General features: G+C 39.2%; 1 protein-coding gene and 1 long non-coding RNA gene across 7 annotated transcripts in view; one reads left to right on the top strand and one right to left on the bottom strand.

The window, feature by feature from the left end:
• The first annotated feature begins 50 nt into the window (after positions 1–50).
• Positions 51–3,600, top strand: LOC131577780 (uncharacterized). The gene is made up of 3 exons (XR_009277278.1): positions 51–165; positions 607–761; positions 3,499–3,600. It is a non-coding gene; the product is annotated as an uncharacterized LOC131577780 (long non-coding RNA).
• NCOA7 (nuclear receptor coactivator 7) overlaps positions 2,099–24,060 on the bottom strand; it is a 77,055-nt gene continuing 55,093 nt past the window's right edge. For 3 of the 6 annotated variants that reach the window (XM_058835908.1, XM_058835909.1, XM_058835910.1), the window contains exons 7-16: positions 22,984–23,109; positions 20,656–20,840; positions 18,215–19,272; positions 16,670–16,838; positions 10,256–10,403; positions 6,885–7,013; positions 6,599–6,751; positions 5,986–6,081; positions 5,260–5,333; positions 2,099–4,386 (exon numbers count right to left, since the gene is read on the bottom strand). In XM_058835908.1, coding sequence (XP_058691891.1) covers positions 4,251–4,386; positions 5,260–5,333; positions 5,986–6,081; positions 6,599–6,751; positions 6,885–7,013; positions 10,256–10,403; positions 16,670–16,838; positions 18,215–19,272; positions 20,656–20,840; positions 22,984–23,109 — 2,274 coding nt within the window. In that variant the 3' untranslated portion in view covers positions 2,099–4,250. Of the gene's footprint in view, positions 4,387–5,259; positions 5,334–5,985; positions 6,082–6,598; positions 6,752–6,884; positions 7,014–8,735; positions 8,939–10,255; positions 10,404–16,669; positions 16,839–18,214; positions 19,273–20,655; positions 20,841–22,983; positions 23,110–24,060 lie in introns of those variants that run through there. The other 3 variants (XM_058835912.1, XM_058835911.1, XM_058835913.1) reach the window with 3 other exon arrangements.

The raw sequence follows: 24,060 nt of genomic DNA, 5'->3' as shown, positions 1-24,060 counted from the left end.
CAGTCAAAGTTTTCACCAAAATAAAAAAAAAAAAAATAAAAAATGAGGGGCATAAAACCATGTGAACGCATTCTGAGCTCATTAAAAGTCGAATTGCCCTGGGGAAAAACAAGCAAACAAACCAACAACAAAATACCCTACGCAGTAAAGAGGGCTGACGGAAGGGTAAGTGCATATGATCTTTCTCGTTTTTCATCAGAAGGTTATGTCCAGCAATTCATTGATCAACAAAAAACCAAGAAAAGCCTTCGAGAAACTGAAACATTTTGCCCTTAGTTCAAGTTACTTAATTCAAGTTACTTGGATATTTATATGTGCACAAAACACCATTTCAGCACTGTTGCAGTTTGTTCAGGGTCACTAATATAATTCCAGATATTTTTCCAACCAGGTCTACATTTTCTCTTCTACACTCCCAGCAGTGAGGGCTAAAATCTGATGTTAGTTCTAACTGCATAAGCTGACAGCCCCAAAATTGTTGACTGCTCATGACAGATACACTAATTCACAGCTGAAGTAAGGTATTTCATAAAATCACACAGTGGTTGGGGTTGGAAGGGACCTTAAAGACCATTTTGTTCCAACAGCCCCTCCTGCCACGGGCAGGGGCACCTTTCTCTACACCAGGTTGCTCAAGGCTCCATCCAGCCTGGCCTTCAGCACTCCTGGAATGGGGGGGCATCCACAACTCTGGGCAATCCATTCCAGTGCCTCACCACCCTCCTCCTATCAACTACTTCTGAAGCTAATAGAGGGTATTGGTAAGTGGTAGTTAGCCTTCAAGTTCTAAAAATGTTCTCTTAATAGTTTGTATTTAAAATCATTTGCCCTGTTAATTAGACTAGAGCTGCAGAATCACTGACCCTGCAACTTCAATGTGCTCTTCATGCAGCTCAAAAGGCACAAACTACTTGTCCCACAGGTTAAAGGCTACAGCGTTTTAAAAGGTAATGAGATGAAAAATTTAGACAGTAATTTTCAGAATTTTTTTTTTTGGTTTTTTTTGTTTTTGTTTTTGTTTTTTTTAAAGCAAAATTTGTACCTGTACAAACAGGACATGGTTGGCTATTCTACCTGAAGCAGCTCACTTGCCAGATGTGCCAATCTGCAGAGTGATGGGCAATCCCTTTGCAATGACCTAACCTGCTCCTTTTCTGTGCTACAAACAGGCAAATCAAATCTTTAGAGTTTATGAATGAGGATTGTTCTAAACATAATTGGACTCTCCTTTGCTCTAAAGCCAGCCTTTGTGCAAAGCATCCAACACAAAACCTGCACTTAAACCACCACCAAATAAAACATCTGCAATTACCTGGCTACTGACAAGCCTGCTTTGTGTGTATTTGAACACTGTCCTGAATCAAAAATCTGTGTCCAAGTACCACTGAAGGGACACATATTTGATGTTGCAAGAACAAGATCTTGTTCTCCCTGAGAGAAAAATTACTAGTGACCATAATTTTCCAGTTTCCTTAGAAAAGTTGTTGCTGCCATTTCACTTGGAGCACGGCTCATGGATAATGCACTTGTTCAATTCCACACGTAATTGTAGCTTCTTTTCTTTTGATACCACTGATGTATACAATGAAAGTTAAAAAAACCCAAGAATCAGGTACTTTTAAGACATCTTTGCTTTGCTTAGCTGGACAGAAAAATACATGTGAACACTTTGGAAATATGAAAAGGGTGCATACAAAAATGATGCATATGGACTTTTGACTTCTGGGAAAAGGTTGGTCAAAAAAGATAAGGGGATACATGTCATTCACTGTAGCTGAGAGTAGCAACAAGAACTACCAGGTAAACTGCTAGCTCTTTCCTGGCATTTCTTAGCCCTTTGTGACAGTTCGTCTCAGAGTGAATTCAAAACACAGCTCTTTCTAAGGACATACCATACTAACCACAGAAAAAACCCAAACCCAACCCTAGCAAAATTTCCAACCTCCTTATCTCTGTTTATAAAATACAGTATTGCTGATATTCTTGTTTTATGAGGTGGCACAGCTATTTGTCAGCATAACCTGTAACTTAAGCTGCATCCTTTCATCTTTAAAATGTTCTAAAGTTTGTGAATAAAAGAGAAGGTATTTGTAACAAGTTTCTGAATGCATAAATTCCTTTATTGAAAATATTGTGATAGCACTGCATTACATATATTCAATATTCATAGTTTTAAGGGTCACAGAATTTTGATTGAACAACACTGTTTTGAATATAGACCACAGCGTTTAGATATGCTTTGACAAGGATAATATAATGAAGTAAGTTGTAGGTAGCAATAGTGAAATGTATGCAAAATGTTGAACTTGGTTTCATTTTGTTTGTTGTGGGGATTTTTTGTTGTGTGTTTGGTTGGGTTTTTTAACTATTAAGTGGTCTTCTGCCACCATTTAAAAGAGAAAAGAGTGTTAGATATTCTGGGTATCTTCAAAGCATTATGCTGTTAACAACTTTCAAAATATTTTAAAGCACTACCAATACAAACTTTATTTATGGCTATAGTAGACCACAAAGAAAGGAAGTGTGAAAAGCTCATGTGCAGTGTGTTACAGGCTTACTGTGTATAGCATTGTTTTTTTAGACTGTGCAACTTCTGTGCAGGATTAAGATTTAGAAATGCTTTTGAAAGAAAAGCAATTGGCTTTTTTTTTTTTTTAATTACTTAATCTATTCAAAAAGGACTAAGCAGTAAGTAAATTGAGTTGTATTACTCAGTTAATAATATTCCAACATTAGATTGTACTGTTTTAATGCACACTACTTTCTCTAAAACCTGCCTTTCTCAGGACAATGAAACATTCAAGTCTGAGGGCAGGACAGCATCCTAGTATTAGTTAGGCTTGGATTGTGTAAACAAAACCACAGCTTAATGGCAAAGCAGAATTCCTTAGCAAACAGTGAAGATTGCCAGTTCTCTCTCACACTCTCCCCATTTACCAAATGTTTTATAATTTTGTAATATATTTTATTAGTAAAATAAATTTTACAAATTTTGTTATATAGAGTATTTTCAGATTTGACGGGGGAGGGGAAAATATCTGATAATTTCATTAAAAAGAAACAAGAATATTAGGTTGCCTGTCAAATCCTAAACCAGACTGCTGCTTCAAGAATTTTTTTTTAAAGGAAATGATATATTTAATTATTAGGAAAACAAGTTTTACACTAACGCGCCTGTTAGGACACAATTGTATTTTCTCCTTAACAAATTCTCCAATTTGTAGAGAAATGCTCATAAAAACACAGTGGGTGGCTTATTTTGAATAATTTGGTGGTGATACAGAAAACCAGTTCTCTTAAAAATGTCCTTCATGAGCAGTCAAATGCAGGTGCTCAGAGCATGCTATCCCAATTCTGTGGAGTGCAGCAGAACTGATAAAGTCTACACCAGGGGGCAGTTGCCCGATGTCTCCATACATTGCCAAAATAGTAATATATTAACAGGAATGTGACAGCAGAGTTAAGAAGAAGCACTATCCACCTTCTCTCTCATTTCAGGAAAAGAAAATGAAACAGAATTATGCACTCAAGTGTTTCTGCCAGGAAAACAAACCCTCTAATTAGGGTATAATGAAAACCAAATCTCATTTACAAAATAAAAATATAAAAATTAACTTCAGAAATCAAATAAATTGATTCAGAATAAATGCCAATGCATAAGAAACCTACCTCAACAGTGATTATCAAAATGAGATTTGAAACATTAAACAAAAAAACTCATAGCTAATACATTTACAAAAAAAAAATCTACTATACAATAACAATAAATAAAATAATTTTAAAAACATGTTCCCTTAAGTGCTGTGTACACCTATTTCTGATTCTTTTCCATGGCAAACAGTATGCTGTAGATTTTGGTAAAGTAACCTTTTATTTTTGGTCAGCATTTGCATGTTGAACATAAATACACATGGAATGTACAAGACAGTTATAGTTCTTCCACAGGATCTTTTTCACAGTTACATAAAAAGTTTTCAACTTATACATCATGAACATTTTCATAAGCATTGTATCTTCAATGGAAGAGTGCTGAAGAGGAAGTAAAAAACACTTCAGAGTAATCTCTTACTGTTCTGTCTCTTACTGCCTCTCAAAACCAATTCTTTTATTCTTAGGTTGTTTGGTTGGTTTTTTTGCGTAGTCATGCTCCGGTACAAACTTGAGGAAAAAGCGTGTAACATTGTGAGGCAGCCTGCACCTTCTGGATAGCTTAGTGCCTAATGGATCCAGTCCTTAAGGCAGTCAGTGTTTCACTCAAATGTCCATACTTCTACATCTTGTATTATGAAATCTTCTTTCTTAGTTAAGATGTCATTATTGAAGGTGCTGCAGGAGTTGCTTCGTCCATGATACAAATCTGCATCTAACCATAAACCAAACCGGCCACTAGAAAGGAAATACACAACAGATTTAGTGTTAGATGGAACAGTAAAAGCACTGAAAGCTGTCTGAACAATCAAAGTAGTGATACGGAGGAAGCTAGGTGACCCTGAGACCAAATGTGAAGAGCTCAGTCCTGGCAAAGCACTTGCCAAGAAGCTCGTGGAGCAGTCCCCTTGCTTTGTTTGCACCAGTGAGCAGGGCAGCGTGTAGGACTCTGAGAGGGCCCACAGTCCTGGGCCACCTGGCTGCTCACACTGCCAGCTGTGGCTACAACAGGGCACAGACCTTGGGGTCCCTTCCCCAGCTGTCTGGATGTGAACAGAGCACCTTCTGCTTATCCACTCCTGATGCAAACCATGCCCTGCTGTCCCATGGTGCAACCTCCAAGTAATTTTCAGTTAGCTGTACAGCCTTAGCCCTTGATTTTGTACCTACTGACCTTTGAAACTCGTGACCTGATTACACCTGTATGCATCCTTGCTTTGTGCATCAACAGAATAAGGACCACACATGATAAACCCTAGAAACTGATGGCAAAATTGCCATTAGGGATTATCTTCCAGTGACAAACCACTTCAGCAATGAGTAATGTATCTAGCCAAAACATCTGTTTACTTCCTGGCTAAAAACAACCCCAACTCTGCAACAAGCCCTACTTGCCTAATATCAGTCACTTTAAGCAAACAAAATTGCTCTCAGTCTGTAACAGAAATCAAATTGCTGAGGTATTTCTACTGAACAGGTTACTAAAAGCAAGATCAGCCACTTTACTGGGAAATTTTTCTTTCATCTACCATTGTCCCTATTTCCACTTAAAATTACAAAAAAAAAAAAAAAAAGTTGGCTATATGGTTTGAAAACCAAATACTCACTCACCCTCCACCTCCAAGCTCCAGAGAGGTAGTGTCTCCATTGATGAAGTAGGTGTTTTCTCCACTCCATTTAAATACCTGAGGAGGGGAAAAAACATGAACACATTTGGACTATGAGTAATCTCAAACTACTGGGCACTTGCTCTTAGCAGCTAAGAGGTGTGGTCATCTTTTTCTTGAAAGGGGAAAAAGTAAGGTAGAAAGTAAAGGATCAATACATATTTAATATATAATAAAACTATTTACATATTTAATACATAATAAAACTACTATTACTTTAAATTCTGCTTCCCTCCCTAAATCAAGTGGTACCCTCTTAAAAAAGAAAAATGTGTTCAATATGGAAAAAGTGCATAAGCCATGAGCATCAAGGGGTTTTTCAGTAGCACTCTTATTTTGTTGTCACTGTGATCCTAAGAATGCATGAAATTATATCCTATTCATGGTATCATTGCCTTCCAAGGTGAGTCTTTTGACAGTCCATTCCTTCTTCCTGCTTCCCCCTTCAATTCACTTAAAACTCTCTCCTCATCCTGACAGACTGTCCTCTCTTCAGATAATTGCAGACACTTTCGCTTCAGGTATTGCAATGAAGCAATGAATGATTAACTGCATTCATCAACATGTGGAACATCTTCTACACTCAAACATGTTAACTTCATAAAAATCTCATAAATGTTCCAGAAGTGGAACCCAAAAACCTTATTTCAGAAAGTGGACACCTACTTACCTTGAAATGTGGACTGAATGTGTAGAGGAATGTTTCACCAGTGCCATAGTAATGGTCACTAAACCTGAAGGGATGTGTGGCATACGCTCCAAATATCTGTCAGAATAAAATTATTACACTACTTTTGTGGAAAGTGCAGAATTCAAGTGAAAAACCCCCAAACATTTAAAAATACTTTTTAAGAACAACTGAGCTGATTTTCATGTTAGAAGCAACTAGTGAACTGCATCAGATGTGCAAGTATTCTCCCACATCTTCTGTAACCTGCAAGTAAAAGCCAATGACAACAATGGCAGCAGCACTGCTGACTCTAGCAACTACTGAAGAATGAGACCTTCAGAGAGGTACTGCTTGTGATAGATCCTTAACTGAGATACCTAAGAAAGGTATTTCCAAAAGCTCTACTGCACTCATTGCAATTCTAAAGATTTTATTATTGCTGAAACACTTTCCTGTGGTAACTCTAGTTTAGGCAGTAGAAAATACAAGAGGAAACACCAATGTCTTATTTTCGTATGACATCGCTTCATAGTATGACTAACATTTCACTTAATTTCATAATGATCACTTTTCAAAATGCTGCCCTTTCTGCTCAACCCCTGCAGAACCTTACCTGGTTGTCCATATCCTTGATGACAAGGAGAACTGGACTGTCGAGAGAAGCCGATTTGCGGTACAGAGTCTTCAGGCTGGTCCCGTGCTCCAGCGTGCTGTATGCCAGGCGCCACGGGTAGCCCTGCACCCGTGCGGGCAAGCGCCGGGCAAGCTGGGCAGGAGCAGGGAATGAGGGAAAAGGTTACACAAGCAACACAGGCAGTGCCCCAGCCTATTCTCTTTCTCACACTCAACAGAGACAGCACCACATCTAAGGAGGAAACCTGAGGGTTTCCCAGCCGTACCTGCTCTATGTGCATGTTCTCCAGGAGAGCGCTGTGATGCTTTAGGATAGGCAAAGTATCATCATCTTCTTCTTCTTCATAGTAACTGCAAACGCTCTTTCGTCGTTTAGCTTCTTCTACAGTAATGATCTGTGGCAAGAGAACAAGTGTCCAACCTAAAGCAAAGCTCTAACACCATCAATCCTCTGTTGAAGCCAATTCATTTAAAATTTACTCCTCAGCTGTCACACTGTTTGGAGAAAAAACACCATATGGGATAATTTTATCAAGCACAGGTACCCCAAAGCAAATGGGCAAAATCTTCAGCTGGGACTCAGTGCCACCATGGCACACAGGAAGCAACAGCAAAAGCTCTGAAATGAAGCTGATGAGAAAGAAAAGGGGAAGCAATGAGGCCTAGCTACAAAACAAACAGGAAACCTTAAACCGTCCTTTCCTTCCACAAGTTTATCACCACAGTGGTCTTATCCTTGGAGCAGGAATCTCAGGATGCAGCTGCAGAGCCCACTGTGCTCTGCTACGCACCTCGCTGCCAATAAGGCTTCCAAATGGCTTTCATGTTACACATGGATCAAGTTTTGCATAATTCCTCCACCCTTCAGGATCACTGCTGGAACTTGCAGAAGCTGTCAACAGTCGATACAACTGGGAAGAGATGCCTGGAGGTCCTACACACACCTGCTCCGCAGGCGAGGAAGCAAATGCACTAGACTGACTCCAGGTGTGGATTTAAGCACACAACAAAGCACAGAAGTTTTGCATGATGACCTGGGCTGGTGAGGAGCTCACACAGCCCTAATACCCTTAGTCACACCAGGCATCCCCAGTGGGATGAGAGCTGCACTTCCGCTGCATGCACTCATGTCTGGCCCACGCTCTCCCGCAGATGCTTAGAGCTGAACAGGGCACCTGGGCACTGGCACTCCACGGCAGGGTCAGGAAAAGAGAGGAAGTCAGGATCACAAGGCAAGATGCAGCCTGCAGAATAAACACTGCTATATGTCCCTGCACACCTGAGCAGTTACAGGTATTCCTGCCCATGATACTGCAAAAGCTCTACAGCTTCATCCTGTCCCTCCAGCCCCTCCTTCTGAGAGTGCAGATAATCCTGTGCTGGAAAATTTTTCATATGGTCAATTTCAGGAAAGGTTTGCACTGCAAAATTAGGGTAATTAAAAATAAAAAACACCTGCCCACAACAAGCTGTTCAAAGAAAACAATTTTTCTACTTGTATCATTGCTCTTTTTTCACCTTCTGAGTGGTTTGCCTTCCTTTCTCATCTCCCAGACCATTCTTGTATATATATATATATTTTAATTAACACCTTTTAGACCTTAAATTGAAAGTACACAACTCCCCTTTTGAGGACCTTCTTTTAGTAATAGTCTCTCCTCCAGGAGTGGGGGAAAAGTATTAGCCAACAGCATATCAACCAAGAGGTATCTGGAGTAAAATACAACCAAACTCACTTAGGCAACCAGAGAAAATGTATTAATACAGTTGTAAATTGAAAACTGGTGCCAGAGACAGAAACGCTTCTCTTCTCTGCATACACATTTATTCAGTGTCTGAACTGCACATGCGAACGAAGTTCAGTCAACAACTGTAGAAAGAGGCATCTGCAAGATCAGGTATTTACAGACCACACAAAAGCAAAAATGGATTAAAAGAATCGACCACTACAGAAACCTACCAAGACCTACCAAGTCTTTCAAAGATTTTACAGAGCTGAGAAAGTAAGCTACCTGAGGTGGAAATGCCCCCCACCTGAGTACAGAGCATGTTTATTACTAGGACAGAAGTTCTGCCATCAGATCCATGCTGTTCAAACAAGAAACAATTCAACATACCTCCACGAAAGGTTCCTCCTGGTCTGGTCTGGCACAGTAAATAATTCGAATATTCAAAGGCATTTGTCTCTGTTTCATCATCTAGCAGTTTATTTTCAGTACCCACTACTCTACCCCTCCTCTAATGGAAAGAGTTCTGAGCCTCAAGACTGACAGACAGCTACTGGCCATGGCATGCTGTGAAGGAATTGCTTATATGCTTCTCTACAATTAGAGTTTCTGTTTCCCCGCAAGGGAGAGTGAAACTTTCACAGTCATCATGCCCAAATTTGGACTTTATTCAATAGAGATTTCCTGGCAGACCTACTTTAAATTGGTGAAGCTGGAATATATTACAAATAAAAGAGACACACCTTTAAAAGCAGTTTCCAGCTTTTCTTCCTTTCAATAAATATCTAAATGAAACAATGAGAGACAAGCTCCCAGTGTGACCAGATCTCTCCTACATCTGTCTTCACTGACTTTCCTTCATTGTGGTTTTATGAAAATAGCATGCAAATAACTGAACAGTGAAATCTAGAGCAATGTATGACTGCACTCAGCTCTAAGCAAAACAAGGAAGGCTTTTTTTTAATCTTTCAGCTCACAAAGCATCAACATTAAGAAACTACAAAACTGTAAAAATATTATCTTGGGAGTAGAGGTTGATACTTTTCAAATTACAAGTCCCATTTCCAAGCTCCTTTTTTCAACAGAACATACTGTGAAGATAAAAATCCTCAAAAAATGCTCAAAAAAAATAGGGTAGTAGAATTTAAAGAAAACAAGTTTATGTTTAAGACAAATAATCAGATAACTTTTTTAATCACCATCAAGATATTTCCCACTTTGGAATTTGTCTCATTTATCCCATATCCTTAGCACAGAAAGTGTTTGAGCATTGAGAAATATGATGCAAGCTTATTTCCCTTAGAAACTAGGCTTTGTACGCAGAAGAAAGAGATAACAAGCACAAGCATGCCAAGTGGTTAAAACAGATTGCAGAAGACCACACATGAAAAAGCCAAAGTCCAATGATAAACTTATCCCACTTACACCCAATATTCAAACAGTACTGCTGTGTGCATCAGAGAAGCAAGGGTCTGGCATATCACCACACATCAATCCATTTCAACCAGCACACAGGAGTCTGGGTTGATGTTTACATGCATATATACATTTTGAAGATATTTTTAGTATATAAATACATTAGTAATTTAGCAGTGCTGACCACATATGCCTGTATAGCTTTGCAAAAGACTAATATCATGTGGTCAAAATATTTACACAACTTCTGCTGGTTGCACACCAGAGAGCTCCCAGTTGTTTACCTGCTCTTTCTAGGGAGAGAAGAAATGAAGACTGAAGGAATATGAATACATTTCTGAGATAGATACAAGCCATAAGGAGTCCTGTATATGAAGCAGCAACTGTTATAAAGAAACACCATAAAAATCCTCAAAAGAACAACTGCCGAGATTCTTAGGAGAGGATGCACATTTGATATGCACAAGCTTCATGTAAAGGCAGAAAGCACTCACCTCCCAGCTTTTAGTAGTGGGCTCACTAAAGAAGTTGTCAATCATGTCAAGCTCCTCCTTTTCTACTACAACAAAACCTTGCTCTTTGGCATCTTTCCCATATATTTCTGGTGACCACTGAACGAAAAATGTGTACAAGTGATCCACCCTGTGAAGAGAAGAGGAAGAGACAACCATTGCTCAGTGTCCATGAACACAACACTGTCATGTAGCACAGAGGTTTTGCCCAATGCCAAAGCAGGGACAACTCCACAAACAGGATACCCGCATACCTCCACTTTCCCAGACCACAAAAGGCAACAGCTCCCTCCACCTGGCAGCCTGAACCACTTCAAGGTTTCTTCTGCTTTCACTCCCCACAATGTATTTTTCTCCTCTCTTTTCTATATGCAAAGCCAAAGCATCTTGGTAAAGCAATGGTCTCACACGATTCATATTAAGAAGTCAAATTGATGGATATTAGGTCATAGTCACAAAACTCTGTAAAACTTTCACTTTACCCATTTACTTTGACCTCCAGCATGAAACAAGCAATGAGATCACCAGTGAAGTCTACACTACAGTTTTAGCTGCCCTTTAAAAGTTATAGAGGCTAACCACAAAACAATCTTCATTCTCTTAGCATTATGAAAATAAGCTGTTACCGACAACTTTGCTAATGATATAGTACCAGCAGCACATGCTCTTCCATAAATGTAGTCAGCTCTCAGCCACTGCCTTGAAAAAGATATTTCTTGACAACATCCATAACAAACCATGAAACAATTTCTTAAGAAGGAACTTATGTATTAAGTTAAAATGAACACATGCAATTTCTAACAGGAATATAACAGTGGATCCACAAGAAGCTGAATTGCCAACAAAGAATCAGACCCACAGTGAAGAGGGCAGATAGTAAGTGCATATGACACTGGATCTTTTCCCTGCTTTTCACCAGAAAGTGAAAATCCAGTAACTCTTAGATCAATGGAAAACAGAAAAAAACTTTCATAAATTTAGATATCCCCTCCACACCCCCCCTCCCAATATTTCAAATTACTTGGATTTATATGTATGCACAAATAATCTTAAAATACCCTTTCAGCCCTGTAACAGTTTGTTAGGATCATTAGTATAATTCCAGATTTTTTCGAGTCTACAAAAAGAATAAAGGATTTACTTTGCTTCCTCATGGAAATGATGAAAAAGGAATAAATTAGCATTGCTCACAGAGGTTTCAGAAAAAGCAGTCTGATTAACTCTTTGCTAATTAATTAGAGCTTTAACTGAAAGAGACAACTGACTTGAGCACTGTGTATTTTATGTACAGTAGTCCTCCTCTGGAAAGCTAACTACTTAATTCCTACAAATCCCTAAGAAAATATAATAAAAGTACTGGTTTCTGCTGTCTGGCTAAGATCAGTTTGAAAACACATTTAAGCAGGTGCATGAAGGACAGCAGCACACTCATATCTCAAAATCACAGAATGTATTTATGTTTTAAGCCATCTCTGGAAATCATCTAGGCCAGCTCCTGCTTATAGCAGAGATAACTTCCAAGTTAGAGCAGGTTGCACATTCTTGTCCATTTCAGTTGGAAAATCTCCAGCAATGATTCTACAAGTTCTCCACGTGTAGCCAGTTTCCTGGGTTGTTTTTTTCTCCCCTTTTATCACCATTTCCTCTGAAGCATGCAGCACCTGATCTGAGACGAGTCTGGTGCCATCCTATGTTTTCTGTTTCTGGTTCCCTGCCCTCCATTTTTAAACCAAGTGTCTAAAAGGAAGAGGGGAATAACAACCACCCAAGTTGTTTAGCTGTACTTACTTACTTGAGTCAGCAAGAAGCAAAGCCTTCTTTACTGCAAGGACACACCACTGACACATTTAGTTTGCTCTCAACTTCCTCAACTCCTTTTTGGCAAAGCTACTCCCCAGGCTGCCTGTCCCCACCTACTGCTGCAGGAACTGCTCCATCCCAGGTGCACAACTTTTGCATTTGCCTTTTCTGAACTTCCTGACATTTCTGTCAGCCTGTTGAGACCCCTCTGAAGAGCAGCCCTACACTCCCATTATGAGCACTCTCCAAATTTTCTGTCGTTCCCCAAAATGACAAAGGTGTGTTCTGTCTCAATGTCCATGTCATCAGTGAAGGCATTAAGTAGTGTCAGTCCCCAAAAATATCACTTGTACCTCACTGCCACTTAGACCAACTACCAACCCTTTGAGGCCAGTGGTCCAGTCATTATTCAACCACCTGTAGCTGACCTGTCCAGGTCATATTTTTCCAGTTTGGCTACAAGGATATTATGGAAGATTGTGTTGAAAATCTTAGTAGTGTGATGGTAAAACAACAATCCCTTGCTCTCTCCTTGCTCAAAGAACTAGCAATCTCAAACAGAAAAGTTATTAGGTCAGTAGAAATGAGATTTGCCTTTGGTAAATATATGACAGCTGATCCTGATCACTTCTTTCCGTCTGTGTGCTTGGGAATGGTGTCTATAAGAACCTGCTTTCCAGAGACTGAGGTGAAGCTGACTGCCCTGTACTCCCACAGATACTTCTTCAATTTTTCTGGCAATGGTTGCAGCATTTGTCTTTCTAATTATTAAGGAGCACTCCCCAGTGAACAAAACCTTTCAAAAGATGATAAAATGCAGCTTTGTAATAACATCAACCAACTTCCTCAATATACTCAGAACGTTTCCTGTCAGGCCCCATGGACTTGTATATTCTCAGTTTTTTTAAGTAGTACATAAATAAGTTTTTCTCTGCAATGGACAGTTGATAAATAAATGCAGACAGTCCAGATTTAAGCAGCAGCAGCATAAAATAGAAATAGGTGATTACAGAGATTATGTCATTCTGAAAAGGGATACTCTGCTAATAAAATTCTAACATTATGCTACAGTGGTATTTCCAAGTTACCAAACTGAAAACATTTGAGCCAATTTTTAAATTGAAAAACCACTTCTTGAGGAACTTTCTTACAGCCAATTTGACAACTGTGAGAAAATTTATCCTAAAACTCAATAGCTGTTTTGGTGATCACATGCTTGTGAGCGTATCATACACTAAAAGAGAAACATCAATAAAACAAAGTACTTGGAAAAAGACAACTATAGAAACCTGAAGTTAGTAACTCCAGAAAGAAAATATTTAAAAGGCTCTAAGTCCAACCACTGCTCCTGGCCCAGAGAAAGACATTAACCCAGAGCAATCCTATGACAAATGTGCTTGACTAAATGATGATTCTTCACAAATCTTGAGGACTGAGTTACTGTAAGCCCTCGTATGCTTTTATGAACTTATAGAGACTTCTATAAGCCCTCATTATAAGACATTAAGCTACAGATATAAACAGGTTTTCATAATTTTCCTCTGTACAGTTTGATATCTTATTATCAGGAGTCTAGGAGTATTCTCCTTATAAAAGGCTAATTCAAAACTATTCTAAATCTTGCAAAAAAGTGGATGCCCTCTCAGCAGCAGGATCTCAGTGCAGTGACTTTTACATCAACTTCAGTGCAAATTATACATTCATAAACCAAACCTGTTTGCAAAATTTACACTGTGGAAAATTAGAGAGATTTACTTCTTGACTGAGGAACTAGTCAATGCTATTCTTTACAAACAAAGCAATTCTGCATTACTACCTCCGTCTCAGTGCAAGGCACCTTCCTCTAAAAGGTCTTGAGGAAATGTGTGACCTGATTACTGAGCTACGACTACTCAAAATCTACTAGGATGGGAATCCTACATACCATTTAAACATAAATCCACACAGTAAGAGGACACACAGACTTACCCTCTAATACTGTAAGCTATACCCATTGCAAAACTTTCCAGCAAAATAGTCAATCTCTATTTGTGTCCAAAAGCATGGGTGCCCCTCTGCTCAGCTGAACCTGGCAAGAAGCTGCCCTAGACTGAGTAATCTGTATATAAGGCACCTCAAGATCCCCAGCACCCCCTCTGCGTGCTGAGGTGAGCACTGCTGTGACCAAGCAGGCAGCAGCAGTCACTGATTAACTCAGCCATGCTGGTCATGGGGCAATGTGTGCTGGGACACACGCAGCACCTGGGGAACCACACATGGCGAGAGAACACCTACAGCAAACGTGACAGAAGATCTAGTGCCTTTATAAAGAGAATCAGCCTAAAAGTCCTCTTCCTGTATTAATAAAGTTTCCAGAAAGTAGCAGCAGCCTGCACATGGAAGAACAGCTCTGTTGGGAGCTGTGGGCTATGGGACCAGGCTGAAATTGGAGCCATTTTCATAACGAATGACAGAAGCTGTTTTAACAGCAAATGCTATGATAATAGAAAAAAAACCAAAACAACAAATCAGAACAAGATTTAACTTACACTAAACATAGACATGCAGACCAATTTTTTCACAATCTCACTCCAAGTTTGGACAGTTTTTTTGATTTTAATTACTACAAAGCATTAAGACGCTGCACAAGCTACTGTGACTGGACTGGAGAAAGTGTTTTATTATGCTGCTTTGTCGTCAACAAGATAAGAGTGGTATTCTTGATATTTTCACACATGAATATAAATTGCATTCCAAGTAGTTTTAAACTTAGTAAATTATCTCATTTTGTCTAAAACACATGGCAAAGCTATCCCAAACAACCTACTGTTCATGGCACTCTTAAGATGCAACACTTACGTTTATATTCTACACAATACTGATGCAAGAATATCCCCAGAAGGTAGGAAGTGCTGTGTTTTGCTTTGGGAAAGCATCCAAGAGTTTGGAGAAAACACTGTCTTGTTCAAGAGGCAAAGACATGCCTGGCTTTAATACAAAGGAGTTGGTCTTGCATTTAATTTCTGCTCCAAGTTCTACTTGATCTGTCACGCAATTTTGGGGCGTTAAAACAGGCATGAATAGCAACAAAAAGTCCCAAACTTACAACCAATCATTCACCACTTTGTTTGATCAAGATCCAAACAGCAGCTGTGACATCAGGGATCTGGTCTGTCAGCCAGCAAGGCCAGGTGCTGTTGCAGCAGCTCACTGCGGAAGTTACTTTTTTCTCATTATAAAAACTGAAGTACAAAACGGTTGTCAACACTTCAGTTTATATATGGATTAGGTCTGGTCACCATTCAGAAAGTTTCTACTCATAAAAGGACAAGAAGAAAAGCTGTTTTCCAAGTCTGTGGTTAGGAGCTTGATAGATTTACTTGTTGCACAGCAGTGATTAGAGATTACCTCAGTCAGCTCAGCAGCTTTATTCACTGTTAGCTGCACTATCCCTAAAGCACTAACTGACTTTGTGTTGTGTCACTGTACAGCATCACTCCAGTTCCTTGAACTATTTACTCCAATTCCTTGAACTATTTATTTTACTGTTTACTAACTTCAACCTAGAATTTTCTGAACCCACCCTTTTGCAATCCCTGAAGAGTCAAGGACTGGGATCCTCAGATAGCAAGCAAACCAAAAGCTATCCAGCTGCTCTCCCAAGGACCACATTCCAGCTGGATTAAACCTCTCCCTCTCCTCCAGGAAGAGTTTGAGGACAGCAACTTCCACACTACTACAGACAATCAAAACACTCCTTTTCAGCAAAAAAATATAAACACTTAAATCAACACACATGCTACATATTTGAAATTAAATTTATTAAATAAGAATTATATTGAAAAAATTGAGTGCATCTGAAAGAGACACTTCTGAGATGGATCACAAGTTCAGACTCCTCCTTCCTGGCATCTAATTTACTAGAATCACTGATTTTTGCTCATCTACAGACCAGAGAATTCCTCTAGTTGCCTTCCGTCAAAAAAAAGGATCACATATTTGATTCCAGTGAAAAATCACAGAATTCCACTTCTCTAGTTTGTTGGTTTGTTTTTTTCTAGAGTACTATTTATGCATTAATGAACACCTGAAGGAAAACATTTATGTTCCTCAATTTTACTGCAATGGGACTATTTTTTAATGGGAGAAAAGACAGAAATACTCACACTTGTTTAGTCAGGAGTATCTCCCTTTTCACATGGTGCCCTTTGCTCATGTGAAATACCTACTTCTTTTAGCACTGACACCTTAGTGGATTCTATGCCCCTCCAACCACTGCTCCACTTTCCCTCACTTCCTAGATTACAGCTGAAACCCTGATCATCTCCCAGTTCTTTTATCATATGTTAGCTGCAGATGTATCTACATATATATACACATCTTTCTAACATCAAGTGGCACCTGAGCCCTTTTCCCTTTCCACTGAGAGCCATATTAGACCAGCAACAAACACTGCTTTAGGCACTGGCATACAATGAAATGAGGGCACCCCTCAGCATCCCTGTTGCACTTCATACCTTGGACCAAGTAGGTAATGTAGGATTCAGCTTCAGAAAGCACTACATATTTAAAAAGTATCAGACAGACATTTCTGTGCTAACGGGAGTGGCATCTTACCTTTCCCGAGGAACAGCAAACCAGTACTCTGGTTGCTTTATCTTTTTACTGTACTGTTGAGACATGGTCATGCTCTGAGACACAAAGGACTTTCTCATGGGCTTGCCTACTTTAATGCACAGGAACATTGGAGGAGTCTTGCTCTTCTCCTCTTTTGAAGGAAGCATATCTGAACAAGACACAAGAGAAATGGTCTGCTTACAGGAGAGTACAAATACTTCAGCTGATGAAACACTGTGACAAAGATTAATAATCTTGCGCAAAGGAATACTCAGAGGCACCATACACAGAATTACACCTGATATCAACAGCACAACTAGTTTAGTAAAACCACGTTCATCCTAAACGGAGGCCATTTATTCCCATTTTGTCACAGCTGGTATCCCCTGTCCCCCCTCAGCTGTACAGCTATGTACAGAACAACCCTGTAAAAGAAACAGGTAAGATGGCCAGGCTGGGTGCTGCCTGCAACACAAAGCAGGCAAATAAAGGGGACATGTTAGGCTCCAGAAAACCCATCCAGGCTGAAGGGTAATCCTGCATGCACACACACACACAAAGCCCAATCAGTTTCTCAACTCGGTCAGTCACACAGCCATACAAGCACCTTTTATCTGCACAAGACAGGGCCAAGCCTAAAAGCAGTTTAAGCTCCTTAAATTGCTAGTGTGACAAAAAAACCTGCTTATTGAACACTTATCAATCACATTGAAGTTGTTGCCTTCTTTGTTTTAGGTGCACACATACAGCCAAATATAAACCCTTATGAAAAAAAGGAGAAATTATTTAAAGAACAACTGTTCTTAAAATAAAGACTTCCACTTTAATCATCCTCCACCACCTGAGGTAAATCAAGGGTATGTCCACTGGTTCATTAAATTACCCAGAGAGGAACATCAACACCCCAGGACAGACCAGTGCTTAGAGGCACTGGGCTGCCATAGAAACGGTAATATGTGTGCACATGCTCTGAAGAGAGATTTCATTCTGGTATGTGCTTTCCTGGAACAGCCTGGATTATTTCTGACAATGCAATGACCAATGAGGAGAAAAGTCAGTATGACTATACATGTATTCCTATTTATCGCTTCTTTAAGGGTTTCCATAGCATGAGAGACACCAGACAGGTGCAAATACTGTCAAGAATACTTCAGTGCCCCCGTTCACAGCAGTGCTCTACTACCTCAGATACTATCAGAAACAAAACTGACAGATATGAGGCAATGAGGAGTGACAAGTCCTAGGCCATGAAGTGTCCCTGCCAATACTGAAACTGGATTTACTATCCTTCTTAAAGTCAGCAAACAGAAATAAAGATCATATAAGCAGTGATCACTGAATGTGGAAAGTGCACACAAGCTACTTATCAAACTACGAGCTTAGAGAATTTGAAGATAGCAGGAAATATAAAACTCAAATACACAAAGAGTAAAAAAGAGACCAGGTATTACAGAACAAAGAAATTTAGAGAAGGTTGTCAATTCAAAGGTTACCGTCATAACGCTGTCCAAGTCTCAGAGGAAACAAGGATAACCAGAGACCTACCTTCAATTGGCACTTGAATTTTCTGCAGCAGCCACAGTCTGATTTCTGATTGATTGTCTAACTGTGTTTCTTGACAGGTCTTGTCTACAGCTGGTACTAATGAAGAGTCCACAGACTCTTTCAGATCCTTTTCCTCTGCTGCTGCTGAGCTGATTTCTAATGAAGGTGCTTTCCTTTCAACACAGCAGGAATCAAGCTCCATACTTTTAACTGTATGGACTTCATTAGCTTGGGACTTTGAACAGCTAAGTGTAAGGTCTATACCAATTGCTTTATTGTTTTCACCTTTCTGGATTTCAGCCTTGTGTAAGTCTTCAGATGACTGAGACCCATTTCCATCTTTATTGAGGTAAAATTCAATAAGTTTATCTTTCTCTAGCTCTTTCTTAGTGTCCAATTCAGTCTCCACCTTACCTGTCGGGGTACTGACACATTTGTTTACTTCTGGAATAACATCTTGCTTTTCACACAGCTCTAAGTCTAAGTCAGCTTTAGGTTCAACACTGTCCTTTTTTTCCAAGGAATCAACTGTCAAGTGCTCCAGGACTTCTGTAGTAGGTTTGGTTACCTGCTGCTTAGTTCTCCCCAAGTCCCTGGGGTCAGCCAGCAAGCCTTCCATTACTGAGATTTTCCTGTCCAACCCTCTATCCATATGAGATGTCTTTTCCAGCTCAGTAAAGTCATCCTCTCCTAGAAGGGATTTTTCTTTGGTTTTGGTATCTGAAACATTTTTTTCCCTGGAAGGGTCCTTGGTACATGCATCTGCATCAAACTTTTCCAAATGTTCAGTGGCAGTGATGTTGTTGGAAAACTCCAGAGACTTTGATTTGATTGAGCCCGTACTCTCTGATGACTGAAGAACTTCAAAATCAGCAGACTTTTCCTTATCTGGAGGCTTTATCTGTTTGGCACCCAGAGCAACAGATGCATCCCCATTCTGCTGCCTCTTTTCCTTGCTAAGGGATTTGAATTTGCTGAAAGGATTGATGTCTTTCTCAGAGGATAGGTCTTCCCATTCTCCTGGCCTGTACAGAGGACAAAGATCCTTTGGTATGTCACTGTCAGGGGAAATGATGGATGTACATACAATGTTAAAAGCAAAATGGAAACAGAAAAAAAAATTAAAAGAAAAACTAAACATCAACTTAAACCATGAAACTCAACGAAAAATAACTTTCTCCAAAATAAACATACAGTGCTGGAAATAAGGGACTTTAAAGACAATGGAGAAAAATGCTGAAAGTATAATACCAAAATAAAATGAGTAAACCACTTGGCAGAATATGCCACGTGGGTGAAGGAATGTAACACATGTAATAAGAATGTGCAAGTCATCAGAAGTTCCATAGCAAACAAACACAGGACATGTATTTAGCTGCTGCAATTTAATTCAAATCATAATAATATTGTAACTTCCCACACCTGACAATGAGTCAACATCTACAACCATCCATGCTTCCCTAGTCAGTACAAATATATTTTTGAGAAAAACAAATCAGAGATAATCCTGTCTGAACATGTTTACTGCAGAAAAGTAAAAGACAACACAGTTAGTAGCTTTCTTCTTTTATTTGTCTCCAATATTCAAACATACTGTTTGAAAGCAGGCTTTCCCAAATGTTTCTTTTTAAAGCAGGACAATCATAAAACATTTAAAAATTAAAAATCCTGAATAAACGTATCAGCATAAAACTTGAGCTCTTTGTTACTGCTAAAACTCTGAAGAAAATGAGAATACAAGATCCTCATCACGCAAAAATTACTAAGAAGCTATTAAACACTCTAGAAATGAGTGTAGCAAGTATCCAGAAAGTTTTTCTTGAAATGAGAAAAAGGAGACAATTCAATGAATTTCACTGTTCAAACAGGTATTGCCTATAAGAACAAAACCCTACTTAGAACAAATGGATAAGCAGTGTCTGGTCTGTGCATAAATGAAAGTAGCCCACCCCAGAAAGTCTACTATGTATTACAGATTGTAATTATCAATGCATTTCCGGTTCTGGATAGAAGTATTCCACAGTCTGGTGTTTCTGTAACTCCTGAAAATGGCAGCTAAGGTGCTGTTATCTTCAAAAGTTTCAAATACTCCTCTGAGAACAGTCTTGGTAAAACAATAACGATTGAAATCTAAACCTCTTCACATCCACTGAAAGAGCTCTAGAGGTCAGTGGAAGAGCCCAACTGTGGCATATTACAAATGGTTTTATTAATTACTGGTTTGTACTGGTCTCCTTTGCACTTTGGTTCTCACATTCATGACCCATTTGTGTTTAATGCCACTTCATTGTTCTAAAGAACAGCACAAGTGAATCATTCCTTTGCTGGCACTTTACTCTGCTGCACTAAAACTTTTCCCCTCCATTTCCCCTTCCCCCACCCCCCTTCCATGACCTTACTGAAAATCTGCAAATGTAAGTTCAGGGAAGAACACTCCTTACGATGGCAATGCATCTTTAATCTTCATGTGAGAGATGTCATTGTAAAGAGCTATTGAGACAACCTCCTCCATGGGGCAGATGAGCCCATATTCTTCACAGCCATTCTCAATTACCAGAGGATCAGACTTATGTGGGTCAAACATGATATTGTTTGGAGTTACTATCATGACTCCTCCAACGACGCCCTAAAACAGAAGAGTCAGCACATGACATGTAATGCACTTATCGTTGGGTATTGGATTTTAGGCTACTGTCCTAAAAAGCAAAACCACTTTCCTGTCTCTTTATACTGTGGCATGCAGTGTTTGCCAGCAAAATACTTTGCTTTCCAATTGCATCAAGTCAGACATTGTAAGGAGAGAAAAGTAAAAAATTCTTAGTAACATCCAAGTGCCTGGCTGGTAAGGAAGAACATCTGAACTATTCAACTTTCAGTGCTGGCTGCTACAAGCTAAAGATGTGATTGTTAATCAAGCACAGATGAACAGATTAGTGGATTAATTTTTTTAAAAAACCACATAGCATTTTATTCTGGATGCAGCTACTTTCATTTGATCCATGAAATTACATGCAACCAACACCTGCATACAGTTTTACTCATGGAAACATCCAGATTGCTATGCCAAGCTAACATTAGAGGTCCCCCTCATCTACTTTCCCAGAGGTACATGCAAAAAGCTTCTCCATATAGTGATCTGATATGAGACAGCTTCTTCCCCACCTAGAAACAGCTCCTGTGATTGGTCCAAGCATATTCTGCACAGCTGCAGAGGACTTACTTAAGTCTTCAAAATGTGCTCTAGCAATGGATTTGATACAATCAGCCATTATTCAGCATCAATCCATGGCAACTGATCATTTTTCAAGACTTAAGAAGATTTCCACCGTCTTGCTTCTGCACCCTCTCCTCCAGATGAACTACAAAATTCACCAGCTCAGAAGCTGTGTGTAAATCATGACATCTGACAAATGAGAGACAGATCAATTGGAATGACCCACACTGCAGATACTAATTATCCAAGGTCATCTGCAGGGCAAGCCAAGGAAGGCTCATAAACAGGTAGGTAAAAGACCACAAGCTTGGTTTGTGGGGCTTTTTTTTAAAAAAGCTGATGGCTTGGCAGTGGCAAATGAGTACATTAATGCCTCCTCCTTTATAAAGCAAAGACTTGACATTTCCCATTTGCTTCTCCTGTATGACTCAGTTGACAATCTTGGTTTGTGTTTGGATGCCAGAATCAAAACAAAGTGCAGAGGCTTCTCCCAGAAGCCCAAAGACAATACATCAGTACACCGTACCTCCCACCCAGCCACTGCAGACAACAAGGGATTTCAGCTACACTGAAAAAGAAGCTGTCTCATTTTTGATTGCTCTGACTGAAAATTACTTGTTCCATCCTGCAGCCATAAAATTGGCAATCTGTGTCCTCTGCACCTAACAAGCATCACATAGCAAGTGACAGTACTGCCCTAATTTACATGCAAAACATCAAGTAGCTCTCTGTTACGTTCTACAAAACAGCAGACTGTAAAATTGCAGAGTTGTTAAATACAGTCTACATCCACCCAATGCAAAAAGAAACCAGAAACTGTAGGTGTAAACATATCCATCTTACAAAAATCAGGATAAAGGGGGGGGGAAAAAAAAATGTTGAAACTACAATGATTAGCATCTCCAGTGTAATAAATTCCAGAGAACTTGAAAACCCAAACACACACACAGTTAACTGAAACCAGAGTCAACAAGGACAGATATATCAAAGGCAGTTCAGGAAGACAGTCTCTTGCAACCTTGAGAAAGGGGCTAAAATACTACCCAAGTTTTGTGCCTTTGTTTCTAAAACACTTGCTGTAATTTAGGATTGCAGTCCTAGCATATGTTACAAGAAACAGAAAGAAAAGACTGTATAATGCAATATTTATCCTTTTATTAGGCTTGCACAACATTCATTAGCAAGTGTAGAAGCAACATAGACATATCTGGAAACACTGCTCTGGAAACAGTTAAAATTTATCTTCGAGTCATAAATGAAATAGATTGACATATTCTCATTTTATAAAGCTGTTGCTCAATTTGATGGAACTGGACAACTAATCCTGACATGTCATAACTCTGAAGTGCAATTCTCTCAGTATCTAGCAACACACAAGCAAAAGAACAAAATTATACAGCATAGGACATTATCAACAAACATAGCAGCTATAGATAAAGCCTATGTAACTTTTACATTCTTTAAAAGCATGAAGCACGTTTGACTTTCCCAGTATTCATCTCTCATTTATCCAAAGAGCATCTCAAATGATGCCCAAAAATCAGGTTCTACCTACCTTACCATCTGTGAAGTAACGACAATTCATTTTTAAAAATTTGACAACCACAGGTTCATCTTCTTCTGAAGTAGAGGACAAGATTCTCTCCACTGGTTTGAAAGCCTTTCTTGCTAAATCAGCATCCTTAGAAAAGAAAAAGTTCAATTCAGTGCAACAGGATGAGAATCTTATACTTCTAGATTTTTGAAAACTAAAAAGCCAGGTTCAAACAATTATTTTCCATTTGTATAAGGAAGAAAAGCAATGGTCATGTATATAGGTACACATGTACACTTCCCACAGTATCCTGTATTGAAAAAAAGAGTAACTCTTGGAATCTTACAAGAAACTCCATACAAGTAACAGGCAAGAAATTAAAATACACCAAGGCAGGCCAGCTCACCAACATTGAATTATAAGCTCTCATTAGGGAGAGGGCCTGCCCTGAGACATCATCTACACTGAAGACTTCTACTCACAGAGCACTGGTGTGATTCCTCAAGCAGATGGCATCAGGTAAGGTTAAACACAATTATTCACTCCAAGTTTCTCTAAACTTTTGATTAGTGATGTATTTGAAATGACTAATTACTTTAAGCTCAGCAGATGTTAAAGACAGATAAACTGCCTAAAAATCATCACGCCTAATCACCCTTCTAAAGAAAATGAAAGATCAACTATGCTGAGGCCTTTTACAAAGATTAAATCCAGCGGTCTTGTCTAAAGACAAGTCTGTATACAAGTACCACCACAATTTGTTTAACTAAAGAGAAACTGACTGCTCAGACTAAACTGCAAGAATGCCAGTGCAGGATCGAGGGTCTGGACTGCAGAGCAGCATAAACATCACCAGTAGGAAACACTAAATAATTTTTCATATTTAGCTTTCTATTCTTTAAGGACTATGCACTACACTATTTTTAGTAGTTCTGACAGACATAAGGCCCAACTGAACTTGCAACGGGTTTCCACATTTTGAATTCCCTTAAATCTGGAGTACTTTTAGGAAAACAGTAAATCTTATAGTACAGCAAACTAATTTAACACAAGATGCTACCTACAAGGTCTGTAAACTCAAAACAATGTTATTTACAG

Source organism: Poecile atricapillus, chromosome 3 (assembly GCF_030490865.1).
Source record: "Poecile atricapillus isolate bPoeAtr1 chromosome 3, bPoeAtr1.hap1, whole genome shotgun sequence".
Lineage (NCBI taxonomy): Eukaryota > Metazoa > Chordata > Aves > Passeriformes > Paridae > Poecile > Poecile atricapillus.
Note: the sequence above shows the minus strand (reverse complement) of the source record. Positions and strands in the feature narration are given on the sequence as shown.